This window comes from Rhinatrema bivittatum, chromosome 16, assembly GCF_901001135.1.
Source record: "Rhinatrema bivittatum chromosome 16, aRhiBiv1.1, whole genome shotgun sequence".
Lineage (NCBI taxonomy): Eukaryota > Metazoa > Chordata > Amphibia > Gymnophiona > Rhinatrematidae > Rhinatrema > Rhinatrema bivittatum.
In genome coordinates this window covers 32,512,578-32,526,834 of record NC_042630.1, presented here as the reverse complement: position 1 = coordinate 32,526,834, position 14,257 = coordinate 32,512,578, and the positions used below count along the sequence as shown (strand labels likewise).

At 47.8% G+C, this 14,257-nt stretch overlaps 1 protein-coding gene across 1 annotated transcript in view; it reads right to left on the bottom strand.

The window, feature by feature from the left end:
• LOC115077183 (T-complex protein 1 subunit gamma) overlaps positions 1-14,257 on the bottom strand; it is a 40,859-nt gene that overhangs the window by 1,718 nt on the left and 24,884 nt on the right. Inside the window, exons 9-13 of the mRNA XM_029579446.1 lie at positions 11,696-11,828; positions 10,126-10,207; positions 9,705-9,885; positions 8,447-8,692; positions 7,828-7,959 (exon numbers count right to left, since the gene is read on the bottom strand). Of these exons, the coding sequence (XP_029435306.1) occupies positions 7,828-7,959; positions 8,447-8,692; positions 9,705-9,885; positions 10,126-10,207; positions 11,696-11,828 (774 nt within the window). The remainder of the gene's footprint in view (positions 1-7,827; positions 7,960-8,446; positions 8,693-9,704; positions 9,886-10,125; positions 10,208-11,695; positions 11,829-14,257) is intronic.

The following is a 14,257-nucleotide window of genomic DNA, read 5'->3' as shown; positions in this document are numbered from 1 at the left end:
AGCAAGACAAGGTCTGCAACTCAGAAATTCAATGCGCTGAACAGCCACCAGGAACAGAGTCTTCAAGGTCAACAACTGCAAGGAAAGGCTACTCAGCGGTTAGAACAAAGGGCCCACCAAAAAATCCAGCACCAAGTTAAGACTCCACAATGGAACCAGTAACCAAAGGAGGCCTAAGATGCTTCACTCCCTTCAAGAAACGTGCCACATCAGGATGAGACAAGGAAACACCATTCACTAGGCCTCTGAAACAGGCAAGAGCCACAACCTGCAAGGAATTAAGGGCCAATCATTTATTCAACCCATCTTGCACAAAATCCAGAATGAGTAGGATCTTAACTGAATGAGGAAGAACACCCCGCTCCTCACAACAAGCCTAAAAAACTCTCCAAACCCACCCATAAGCCAAGGAAATGGAGAACTTGGAAGTGCGGAGTAAGGTGACAATCACCGCAGAGGAAAAACCAAGCTTTAACAGGCGAACTCTCTCAAGGGCCAAACCATAAGACAGAACAGAGTTGGACCCTGGTGAAGAACCGGTCCCTGCTGTAACAGATCCATGTGTGGCAGAAGAGGAAGGGGGGTCCACCAGAAGTCTTTGCAAATCTGCATACCACAGACGCCTGGGCCAGTCCTGGTGCAACCAGGAGTACTAGCCCCCTGTGGCCTTCATTCTTGCGAATCATCCTACCCATCAAGGGACATGCAGGAAAGGCATAAATCAATCTGTCTTCTGGTCAGACCTGTATGAGAGCGTCTATTCCCAGTGACCATGGGTCTCTCCTGTGACTGTAGAATCAAAGAACCTTCACATTTAGAGAAGTCGCCAGGCAGTCTAGGAACGGAAGGCCCCAGTGATCCGCAATCAGCTGAAACACCTCGGCTAACACCACCTACTTTCCTGGGTCCAGACTCTCCATACTGAGAAAATCCGCTTTTACGTTGTCTTTTCTTGCAATGTGAGAGGCAAAGATCATCTGCAGAGGACCTTCACCCATTCCATCAGTTGGTCTACTTCCTGTGATATTTGCTGGCTCTTGGTTCCTCCCTGACGATTGTTATAAACCATCGACGTTGCGTTGTCAGACATCATGCGAACCGCTTGATCGTGCAGCCTGTGGCTGAACTGCAAGCATGCCAGTCGTACCGCCCAAGCTTCCAGGTGATTGATGTTCCAACGGGACTCTTCGGCATTCCAACCATGGAGACTCACATCTGTTGCGAGTACCAACCAGGTCAGAGAGGACAAGGGAACTCCCTCTCTCAGATGATGCTCCTGCAACTACCACTGGAGGCAGGAGCAGATTTCCATCGGCAAGTGTAGCCGAACCGTATAGTCCTGAGACTGCGAGTTCCAACGAGACAGCAGAGTACTGAAGAGGATGCATATACACCCTTGCTCACAGCACCACTTCCAGGGTTGCCACCAATAAGCTGAGCACCTGTAGGCAAGACCGCAGCGTCGGGCATATGGTGTTCAGCAACTGACGCACTTGAGACATCAATCTCTGGATCCAAACATCTGGTAGGAAAACTATGTCCTGTCCCGTGTCGAACTGGACCCCCAGATACTCCAATGACTGGGATGATTGAAGACTGCTGTTGGACAGGTTTCCCACCCAACCGAGCTCCTGAAATAAGGAGATCATCTTGTGTGCCACCAGGCGGCTCTCTTCCCAAGATTTGGCTCTAATCAGCCAGTCGTCCAATATCGGGTGCACCAGGATCCCTTCTTTTCACAAGGAAGCCGCTACCACCACAACCTTGGAAAATGCTCTAGGAGTGGTAGCTAGACCAAAGGGTAGTGCCCGAAACTGATATTGGCACCCCAACACCACAAAGCATAGAAAGCGGTGTTCCAATCGGATGGGAATATGAAGGTAAGCATCTGACAGATTCAAGGAGGTCAGAAATTCCCCCGACTGCACTGCCATTATCACAGAGCGTAAGGTTTCCATGAAAAATGAGTCCTCTTCAAATGATGGTTGACTCTCTTGAGATCCAGGTTGGGGACAAAGAAGCCCTCCTTCTTGGGCACAACAAAATAATTGAAATATCACTCCAAAGGCTCCTCAGCGCCTTTGAAGCATAAACTCCACTGCCTGCCTCTTCTGCGGGGCAAGGGAACACCATGAACATTTCCCGAAGAATACTGCAAAATTCCAGCACATACCCTTCTTGTATCATCTCCAGGACCCTCTGGTCCCACTAGGGGGCACTCTATGAAGTTAGCAAGTAGTGCATTTAAAACTAATCTGAGAAAATTCTCTCACTCCACGCACAATTAAGCTCTGGAATTTGTTGCCAGAGGACGTGGTTAGTGCAGTTAGTGTATCTGGGTTTAAAAAAGGTTTGGATAAGTTTTTGGAGAAGTCAATTAACTGCAATTAATCAAGTTAACTAAGGGAATGGCCTCTGCTGCTACTACTGGCATCAGTAGCATGGGATCTTCTTAGTGTTTGGATACTTGCCAGGTTCTTGTAGCCTGGTTTGGCTACTGTTGAAAATAGGATACTGGGCTTTATGGACCCTTGGTCTGATCCAATTTGGCAATTTTTTATGTTCTTACGTGATCTTGATTCACCTCAGTTAGAAGAGAGAGAGAGAGACGTCCCTCTATCTCTTGTTCTGGAAGGTGGTTTGGCAAACCTTCACTGGGAAGCTCGGGAAGGTCCGCTCCTCTCTTCGGCTGTCGGGGATGAAAGGACTGAGACTTACTGAAAGGCAGAGTCTGCTGAAAGGTTGACCTTCTGTAGGAACGAACCCATCTGGAACCCCGAAGACGACCCCCCTCATACCAAAGAGGCGCTCTGCTTCTTATCCTCCACCCCACTTACTGGCCAGTCTCTCCATCTTGCTCCCAAACAAGAGCGAGCCTTTAAAGGGCATCTTGGTAAGATTAGCTTTGGAGGCTGTGTCAGCTAACCAATTTCGCAACCAGAGATAGCCTGGCCACTATCAGCGAAGCCACTCCTCTGGCCGAGGTATGGACCAAATCACATCCTGCATCTGCTAAAAAGGCAGCAGCAGGATCCATAACCATTCTGGAATTCCCTCCAGACACAAAGGAAAACTGGTTCTTACCTGCTAATTTTCGTTCCTGTGGTACCACGGATCAGTCCAGACAGTGGGTTGAGCCTCCTGTCCAGCAGAGGGAAACAGAGAAAAACTGAAAAGGTATCCTATATCAGGACAGTGCTCACCCTGCATCCCTTCAGTATAATCGATATCAAAGCAGCCAAAATAGCATAGAGAACCAGGATAAGATCAAGTAAACAATTGTAACTATCAAAATGAAACAAGAAATTCAAACATGTATGAAAAATGCTCTTATACAGCTATCAATATATATATATATATATCAGATACCTCCGGTGCCTTACAATTCGGATGAAATTCCAGTGTCTTAAAGCTCAAATAGGAAGTAGAGAATCCCAAAAAGAACCTGTGAAAGAAAAAGTCCGAGCGGACGTAGCAATGTAGATGTAGTCAGGGCGGGAGTCTGGACTGATCCGTGGTACTACAGGAACGAAAATTAGCAGGTAAGAACCAATTTTCCTTTCCCTGTACGTACCCGGATCAGTCCAGACAGTGGGATGTACCAAAGCTTCCCTAAACAGGGTGGGACCGAGACAGTCCCACTTGAAGTACCTGTCTGCCGAAAAAGCCAAAGACTGGTGCCTGAACATAAAGGCGATAATGACGCGCGAAGGTATGTAGGGATTTTTAAGTAGCTGCTCTGCAGATTTCTGGTGGCGAGACTGACCGACTCTCCGCCCAAGAGGTAGCCTGAGAACGTAAAGAGTGAGCTTTTAAAACCTCTGGACCCGACCGGCCCCGACAAATATACGCAGACGCAATAGACTCTTTTAGCCAGCAAGCGATAGCTTTAGAAGCCTTATTCCCCATACTCAGCCCGCTCCAAAGAGATGATCAGAGACTTGAAAATCATTCGTCACCTGCAAATATTGCAGTAGGACCCTCTTCACATCAAGGCGCTGTAGATCCGCACCAGGCGTGTTCGCAATGTCCTCTGGAGAAAAAGCAGGGAGCTCCACTGACTGATTTACGTGAAAGGAGGACACAACCTTTGGCGAGAAGGATGGGAGTGTTTGGAGGGAAACACCTGAATCAGAAAAGCGAAGGAAAGGCTCCCTACAAGAAAGGGCTTGGAGCTCGGACACTCTCCTGGCTGAGGAAATAGAGACCAGAAAGACAGTCTTAAGGATCAGATCCTTAAGTGTGGCTTGCCGAAGGGTTTGAAGGGCACCTCGCAAAGAACGCAGAGAACCAAGTTAAGGCTCCACGACGGACAAGTAGCCCGGACAGGCGGGTTCAAGTGCTTAGCTCCCCTGAGGAACCGAATGACATCCGATGGGCAGCCAACGTGTAACCATCGATCCACCCAAGGAGGGAACAGAGCGCCGAAACCTGTACCCGCAAGGAATTGAAAGACAAACCTTTGGAGAGACCATTTTGCAGGAAGGAGAGAACCTGGGACCGCAAAGCCTTAAGCCCCGGAACTCCGGACTCAGCGCACAGTCCCAAACACTCCATACCCGAATATAAGCCAGAGAGGTAGAATTCTTACGGGCCCGCAACAGAGTGGAGATAACCACCTCCTTATAACCCTTCTTCCTTAGTCACCTCCACTCAAAATCAGGCCGCTAGACAAAAGCGATCTGCCTGATCGAAAAATACGCCCAAAACTGATAATGGCAGCCCACTACCGCAAAGTCTAAGAAACACTGGTGGTCTTGACGGATTGGGATATGAAGGTAGGCCTCTGAGAGGTCCAGAGAAGTTAAGAACACTCCCGGTTGTACGGCCATTATGACAGAGCAGAGTTTTCATGCAGAAGTGGATTATCTGCAGACGAAGATTGATGCTCTTGAGATCCACGATGGGTCGATTGAATCCCCCTTCTTGGGTATGATGAAATAGATGGAATAACGCCCCGTATTTTCCTAGAGTATAGGTACCAGGGTTATAGCGCTCAAACGAGGAGCCTTAACGTGGATTCCACTGCCAGTTTTTTGTGCTGAGATTGGCACGGTGACATCATGAATATGTCCCGAAGGATACTGCGAAAGTCCAGAGCATATCCTTCTCGTATGATGTCCAGTACCCATTTGTCCGACGTGATCTCAATCCACCACTGATAGAAGAGGGATAGTCAGCCCCCTATCTCCATGTCCCATGGATGGGTCGGCAAAACTTCATTGGGAAGTTTGGGTTGAATCAGAGCCCAAACCAGTTCCTGTTTTTGGTTGTCGACTCCAAAAGGACTGAGACCTTCCCGAGGGCAGATGTCTGAAATGACTAGTTTCTGTAGGGCCAGAAGCACTGGGAGCTCCTGGCCCGACCCTTCATGGGCGAGGGGTGCTGTGACCTCTTTTTTTCTTATCTTCCAATAGCTGATGCACTGGAGATTCACCCCGCTTACTGGCTAGCTTTTCCAATTCGCTTCCGAATAGAAGGGATCCCTTAAAGGGCATCTTTGTGAGGTTTGCCTTAGGAGGTCGCGTCCGCTGACCAATTTCACAGTCACAGCTGTCTTCTGGCCGCCACCAAGGCTACTCCTCTGGCCGAGGCACGCACTAGGTCAGAGCTTGCATCCACAAGGAAGAACCCGGCAGGCTCGATCGCCTCTCTGGAATGCACTCCTGAGCTATCTGCTTCTCTCAAGAGAAGCACTCATGAACAAATCACCAGGGCACAGCAGGAAGCAATTTGCAGTGACATTGCTGTCGCATCAAAGGCTTGCTTAAAGATGGACTCCAACCGCCTATTGTGTGCATCCTTCAAGGCCGCTCCTCCCTCTACTGGGATAGTTTGCTTCGAGACGGTGCAGACCAAGGCATCCACTTTTGGGAAACGCAGGAGTCCTTTGGCCGCCTGGTCCAGCAGGTACAGGACCTCCAATGCCCGACCTTTTAAACTGGCTTCGGTGTCCCATTCCAAGTCAATCAACTCCTGGATGGCTTCCAGCATTGGGAAATAGCAAGAGGCTTTCCGTAGAGACACCAGGATAGGATTATTTTTTGGATCCAACATAGGGACCGTGCTAGCAACTCAGAGTCTTCAGGGTCTGGGAGACCAGGGCCAGCAATTCATCTCTGTAGAAAAACCGTAGCATGGTCCGGTATAGTTCCAGGCCTGGAGGGATTTCCCTGTCCTCCAATGAGTCTGCATCCCCTTCGTCATCCATGGTGTCTGGGTCCCTTGTCAGGGATACCCTTGGTGAGGCAAGGCATGTCCTGAGGAATGCTGATAGGGCTGGGAGGACAAGGCCTTCCCAGCAAGGGCTCAGATCGGGCAGGGGCAGCAGCTGACTGTGCCTGAACAAAGGCTTGAAGGCCCTGAAAGAATTCCACCCAAGAAAAAGGTTGCTGGGTCCATGCCTAGCCCAGGAGGAACTAGGGTAGGGGCCTCTGAACTGCCCTCTCCCAGGGAGGATGCAGCCCCGGGATTGCTCAGATCTGGGGTGCTACCAGATAAGGTCATGGCTGACCCGTCCTCCGACTGGGAGGGGCCGGGCTTGGAGAAGTTCTGAGAGTCCAGCCCTCTCTGGGCTTCCTCACAGTGCTGACACAGAAAGGATTCTAGGTCAGACTGTGCAGCCCTAATATGGCAGGCAGCACAAAGGGATTGTCGCTTGTTCTTCTTTGTGGCTGGAGCCATAGTTCACTGTAGCTTGTGCATTCAGCCGGTTAGCACCTGAGCTCAAGCATGCACAAATTTGCCCCAATGCGCGTAAGTATAAGCGTCCAGTTGTGCATGTATTTATGCGCGCAGGTAGGCATGCGGTTGTGTGTGTGGTTACGTACGGTTATGCGTGCATTAGGCGCACAAAGGGCTGGCCTGCACCGTGCATACCAATGGTTAATGGGGGAAAATGGCGTTGCACCAAATCTCACGCAAAATGCACCGCCACGGCCTGCCATGTGGAGTGCCCTCAGAGCCTGAAGTGGGGCCTATAGCCCATTGGGGGGCCACTCAACCCGCTCGGAAACCCCCTTCCCTTACCTTACAGGATCAGGAACATCAGTAAGGCACGCTGAGCAAGGAGACCGGAGGAAAGACTTACCGAAACCCTTCCAGGTCTCTGAATCGGAGTTCTTCTCTACTTACCTGGACTCAGCATTTACTGGCTGAGTACAGAGACTGTCTCCAGCTGCAATGGGAGAGGGCTAGGTCCGTCACCGCTCGACTTCCTGCACCTGCTGCCTTTCAGCTGCTTCAGCAGCAAAGCCAACGCTGGGGACTGGCTACCAGACCAAGGCACACCTCTGAGGGATCTCGGAAATCGCCTCAGGAATTCTCAATTGGGGGAGGAACCTTTAGGTATCACCGCAGGAGAGTGAGGCTCGATCTTTCTCCAATTTAAAGGTAAATTTTCTTCTTCAAACTAGTACTGCAATCCTGCTAAACACTAATGCTGGTGTGGGGATAGCACATCCACATCTACTAGGAGACGGAGAGATACTGAATGGCTGCGGTCACTGCAGGGGTATATCTAAGGTGACATCAGCTTTGAAACCTGACTTCATCTCCATCTGCTAGCAGGGAGTACATAACCCATTGGTCCTGAGTCCATCTGGCTACACGCTAGGAAAACATGAAACATCTCTAAAGAATAAATCTGGTGCCCTCACTGAGGGGGGAGAGGTGGGAGTTAGCATCTCATAGCAAACATGCCACCGAAGACCTCCCTCCTGTCTCACAGCTTTTACTGTAATGCCAGCACCAAAAAATTTGTGGATCAAACTATGCTAATATTGTGCATTGTGAGATTAGTAGAGGGCCCGGCTTTGCTTCTCTTACCTCGACTGCTGTTTTGTAGATCTGTAATTTGACAGCCAGAGGTTCCCAAATACCCAGCTCCTTCATATCTGCCAGTACACCAGTCTCTCCATTTACTCCCCATGCCTGATTACCTTCCTGGGTATGTTTTGCCTTTTCAAAAAAGAGGAAACCAACAATACAAAACAATTAGGTACTGACAGCTCTAGCAAGCTTGTCATCATGTAATGTCTTTAATTTGCTTTATGTCAGACTTCTCTCTCTCTCTCTCTCTCTCTCTCTCTCTCTCTATATATATATATATCTATCTATATATCTATATATATATATCTATATATATATCTATATATGTCACAGAAGTTTGCTCATATCTTCCTATGGTACTTTATTCACTCATCAGCAAATGTGGCTCAGTTTGACTGCCCTTTCTTAAACTAATGGAGAACCTCAATATTTTCAGCACACTAGCTGCCTTCAGTCTCAACTCCCCATATTTCCCAGGAATAGGAACACTCAGGATGGTTTAAAAGGCAAACCAAGTACACCCCCCCCCCCCTTACAATGGCTGCTTGGTGACAGCATTTGTAGGGAAAGAGCAGAGCATGCTTTTTACCAAAGGAGCTCTCTAGAATTTCCTTACTCTTAGCGAGGTCAGCACACGGATGCTGCTGGCGCCACAATTCTGAATAAGCGTCCTTGGGATGACTTCAAGGGCCTGGGACACAGCACGGTACGGCCACTGTTCTATTCCAGTCATGACTTTGGATCTTTCTGTCAAAACATGAGCCACCATCATCTCCACAGCTCCTCCACCTGGCACCAGGTAGGGGTCAATCAGTACATTACGACACACCTGCATGGCATCCTGGAGATTACGCTCCACCTCCTACATGGCAGGAAAATCAGTAAAGGGTTACAAGGTTAATCAAATCCAAAATCACACCAATGTCACTGCAAGACTATCAAGAAAGCAATGTCTGGAGATTTATCCTAATGGACCATTAACTGCTAACAAATAGCAATAGGACATCCAATCGCTGGCTAACCATACTGTTAGAAATCCATTTTTGGGAGGCCAACCCATTGCTGCTGTGCACTGCCATGCAGAAGATCCCAGAGTCAAAGTATCCCAGCTCCCTGGGGTGTTCCTGGTCATTGCTTAATGGTGGCTGGATTTACAGGACCTGACTACAGAGTTCTAGGAGGAGCCCTGATGCATGGCCCCCACCCCAGGATCGGGACTGCAATGTCTGAACTAAAACCTAAGTTGGGAGGTGATATAAATAGGAGAGAAAAACCCGGGTGGTTTCTAACGAAAGCTTCTAGTGCCAGATCCTAGTCCAAGTTCCAACTGAGCTGGAGTATAAAGGGAAACTGCCAGGGTCCAAATGAAATCAATTTCCCCCCCTCCAAGAACATTTGGTTCCTTTTTAGATAAAACAATATGAAAATTCAGGGAGTAACTAGTTTCTAATTAGACCAAAACGATATCTATAGAGAAAATCTTTCTATATAAAAAGATTTTCTCTATAGATATTACGACATATTACAAACGATTAAAAATTAGATAGTAGTTTTAATCACATAAGAAAAAAATTTTTAAATTCCATATTACAACTTCAACCACTGGGATTCAGTTGTGTCTCAATTCTGGTTACATTAACTGGTTATCGTTTTGGTCCTTTTTAGATAAATCCTGTTCAATTTTTGCTGCCTCATTTTTATAGCCATAAGTGTTTTTAGGAGTTGTTCTTAATGTTCCATGTTTAAAATTCTTGATTTCTATTATTTTTATAATTTTTACCTGTTATGTAATATTTTTACTTGTTTTACTGTACATCGCTCTGATTTATTTGTATAAGAAAGGCGATTAATTAGGACTAATTAACTAAACTTACTGCAAGGATCTCCTTGCTGGCTCCACGAAGAACGATGGTGCAGGCTTTAGGGTCCTTGCACTCTGTGATAAAGGTGAAATAATCATCTCCTATTTTTTTAATTTCGAAAAGTGCTGCTCCCGTGCCAACATCCTCTTCACGCAACTCATCTGTGCGACTGGCGATGCGAGCACCACAGGCCCTGGGGGGGAGATGAAATGGGTCACTCTCGACTGAAGGAAGAGCCGCTAAGCATTACCCCCCCAACCTGAAGAAAAGCATGCAGGTACTGGATTCACTGACTATTCTGTGCAGTAGCAAAGTAACTCTACAGGGAGCAAGGTACGAGGCAAGGACAAAAGTGAGAACAGAATGGGGCTAGCTGAGGCTGTGTTCACATCGGGCTGCAGCGAGCCCACAGCGTGACTAGCGTTATCGTCACCTGGCAATGCGGTTGTTGTCCGTTTTCCTAACGCGGCGGATAGCTGTGATGTTAGCCTTCATTAGGTAATGCTGAGCCAAATCTGGAATAAAAATGTAACAAGTCATTTCACTGTAACAATGGAATCTAACACTGAAACTCTTCTACAACACACTGTTTAAACAAATAGGCCTCATGCAATGCAGAGAATTACAATGCAGCACTAGCTAAGATGCCAGCCTGTAGTTTGAATGTTGTTAGGTCCTATGTTTTATCTATGCATCAATGATGACAAATTAAAATTACAGCTAAACGGGTTTACTTTAGGTCCTTGTGGAACGAACCATAGCACGCGGTTAACCACGGAGCCCAGCAAGACCGTCCCCCGAAAAACACCACCCCGATAGTGAAAACGCCGCCCATAGAGCCCAGGAGAGACTTACCGCCCCGCTGCAGCTGCTTCCTGCTGACATCTTTTTTTTTTTAAACTTTACAAAAATAACAGGGCCTCTGCTCTCCTAAGGCCGAGGGGAGCTGTGCAGCTTCAGCTCAGCCTGAAAGCTAGGAGAGAAGAGCCCTAAACCAAAAAGCAGCTGCCCTGAGCTCAAAAGCCACCTAGGTGGCCTCATGAAGGGAGGGGATCTGGACCACCAGATTTGAACCTCACGGATGACAGCCGGAGCAAGCATACAAAAAAAGTCACCAACTCCAGCTCGTCCACCTCAACCAAACAGGGAAGGCTTCCCCCCAGGGAACCCAACTCCTGGGAGAAATGCTCTTGAGAAAAAGAAACAGGAAAAAAAGACCAAAAAATCACCAGAAACTGCAGGTGAATGCGCCAGCCACCATCCGCTGGAGACAAAGAAATACTGAGGAACTGAGGGTGGCACCAGTGCTTATCAGTGTCAGTTAAACTTTCTCTGTCTCCATCTGCTGGCATGTATGCATAAACCCAGGAGTCTAGAATGATCCGGAGATGTACAGGGAAAGAAGCAATTCCCTTAGAGAACGGTTGGAGGCTTAGTAAACCCGGACATCCGGTTTTCAGCCCTGTCCGGTACTCAAGGAGCAAGCTTAAAAAAGGTCCCCAACCCCCTGCTAGTCTGCCTCTTAAAACAGAGGGTATGGCCCCACCAGGACTTAACCACCCCCTGGGAAGCTGAAATCCATAGTCAAATCCTTTTTTTTTTTTTTTTTTTTTTTTTTTAACTCAGACTGCAAGACTACAGGCTTTGCACCTCCACCATCTGCTGGAGACAGAGAAATACTGAGGGACTGCAGGTAGCACCTCAGGTTAAGTGTCAGTGTCAGTAAAACTCTCTGTCTCCATCTGCTGGAGGACAGGCAAAACCCAGGAGTCTGGTCTGATCTGTGTACGTACAGGGAACTTTTTTTTTAAACTTCTATCAGACTTCAGATTTGCACCTCTACCTTGTGCTGGAGTCAGAGAAATACAGAGGGACTGCAGGTGGCACTCACGGTTATGTAGCAGTGCCTGGAAGGTTTTATTCCCTGCCTCCATCTGCTGGTAGGGATGCATAAACCCACTTGTCTTGACTGATCTGGGGTTTGAACAGGAATGTACTTTTACCTGAGATTCCTTTCTCTGTGAAGACGACATCTGGTTTTAGTCTAATGACATCCTCACATATTTGCTGAATGTACTCTTCCTCCAGCTGCAGGATGCGAGCAAAGTCTTCCTCACGAGTGATCTCAATGTCTGTCTGCATCAAAAGAATACACACACACTCTATCAACCTCTATTAAGTTAGTTTTGGTTGTTACATCTGTGTCTCCAGGGAGCACATTTCAGATTAACAAGCTTAAGAGCGACTAGGCTAGCTACTGTATAGCGTGCGCAGTTCAATAGAAACAAAATCACAAAACACTGCAATATGAGGAAGACTACGAGGAGTTACTGCAGATCTAATTGTGGTCTCAAACTGGACATCAATGGCACTACCATATAGCCATTAAAGAGTGACTCTAGATGGGACAGACACTTTGGAAAAATATAACCTTCCTTATAGGTTGACCCTGATCAGTTTACTGGTTAAAAAAAAAATTTTTTCAGGGTCAGTGTGCGCATTAGAGCAAAAGAATTCTTTCAGGAGCAAGTATCATCACATGAGATCTTCCTGTTGTCTAATGATATTGCAACCCCTAAAGGAATGGAAAAGGTCACTGATTCTGTTTCAAGCTCCTCTCTGGTCTAGAACCGGTGCTTCTCAAGCTAGTCTTGGAGTACCACCTAACCAGTCTGGTTTTCAGAATATCCACATGCATTCAAGATTGGCATGAAATGGGGAAATGCATCCAAATCTCTCTCAAGGAAAATTAGTTACTTACCTGATAGTTTTTGTTCCTGTAGTATCACAGATCAGTCCAGACTCCTGGGTTTTGCCCCCCCCTCTAGCAGATGGAGACAGCAGTTTTCAAAATAAACTCCGCCTATATATAGGATGGTGTCACCTACAGTTATTACTTAATGTCAAAGCAGAATGGATCCCCAAAACCATGATAACTATGTACAATAACACTTTAACAAGGAAAATAGAAACAACTGGTTCACTACACCCTCCTGGGAACTGAACCTGTAGAAGCACTTGAGGACAGTGCAGTCCAATTTTGTGCAGATCCGAAAAGAAAAGGAATTCATGTAGTACCGAGTGGACTCTCCCTTACTTCCATGTCTCTGACGGGCAGAACTCTGGACTGATCCGTGGTACTACAGGAACGAAAATTATCAGGTAAGAAAAAGAAAATTATTATTTACCTGCTAATTTTCATTCCTGTAGTACCATGGATCAGTCCAGACAGTGGGTTATGTCCCCAATCCAGCAGATGGAGTCAGCACAAGCTTTGAGGGGGCGTATCCATATATACTACTACCCCCTCTGCAGGAGTTCAGTATCGAGTATATCAAAGCCCGAGTAGAAACCCCCGAAGGATCAAGTTTGTGGAAACAGATAATGAAAACAATTGTAACCGCAACAAGTAACTGCAAACATCCTACCAACTTGTAGGGAGCTGTGAAAAACAGCGAAAAGAAACAACTGTGAAGACACAGAACACTGCGAGCAAGAAGCAGCGCAGAGCTGAGCAGGATCAAGAACCCAAACGCGGTGGGCGTCTGGACTGATCCATGGTACTACAGGAACGAAAATTAGCAGGTAAATAATAATTTTCTTTTCCCTGTACGTACCTGGATCAGTCCAGACAGTGGGATGTACCCAAGCTTCCCTAAATCGGGTGGGGTCCTGCGAGGCCTGCTCGGAGAACCTGCTCGCCAAAGTGTCCAGAGACCGAAGAGGCGAGGTGCAGACGATAGTGCCTCGAGAACGTGTGTAACGATTTCCAGGTGGCTGCCCTACAAATTTCCTGCGAGGATACCGAGCGAACCTCCGCCCAGAAAGCCGCCTGAGAACGTGTAGAATGCGCTACGATTCCGGGTGGGGGAGTCCGACCCGCCCCAATGTAAGAAGCAGCAATGCCGGCCTTCAGCCATCTGGCAATGGTAGTCTTCGAGGCCTGAGACCCCTTCTTAGGACCGGCCCAGAGTACAAAGAGATGGTCAGAGGTTCGAAACTCATTTGTAGCCTCCAGATAGAGGCGCAGAGTGCGCTTGACATTCAAGAGACGGAGAGACTTCGGCTCTGAGGAAGAGAAGGACAGCAACTCCACCGTCTGGTTCACATGGAATGCAGAAACCACCTTCGGAAGGAAGGAGGGAACGGTGCGAAGCGAAACTCCAGAGTCGGAGAAACGGAGATAGGGCTCTCTACACAACAGAGCCTGCATCTCCGAGATGCATCGAGCGGAACAGATGGTCACAAGAAATACAGTCTTGAGAGTGAGATCCTTTATCGTTGCGCTGCGCAGCGGCTCGAACGGTGGTCCCGACAGGGAGCAAAGCACAAGGTTAAGACTCCAGGAGGGACAAGGGTCCCGTAAAGGAGGACGCATATGCTTGACACCCTTGAGAAAACGAGCAATGTCAGGATGCTGTAGAAGAGAGCCCCCATCGCTCAACAGCGAACCAAGGGCGGCCACCTGAACCCGTAGTGAATTATAGGTGAGCCCTTTTTCCACCCCCGCCTGTAGAAACTGAAGGATCTGAGGTACAGAAGCCTTAGCGGGTCTCGTGGCCTGG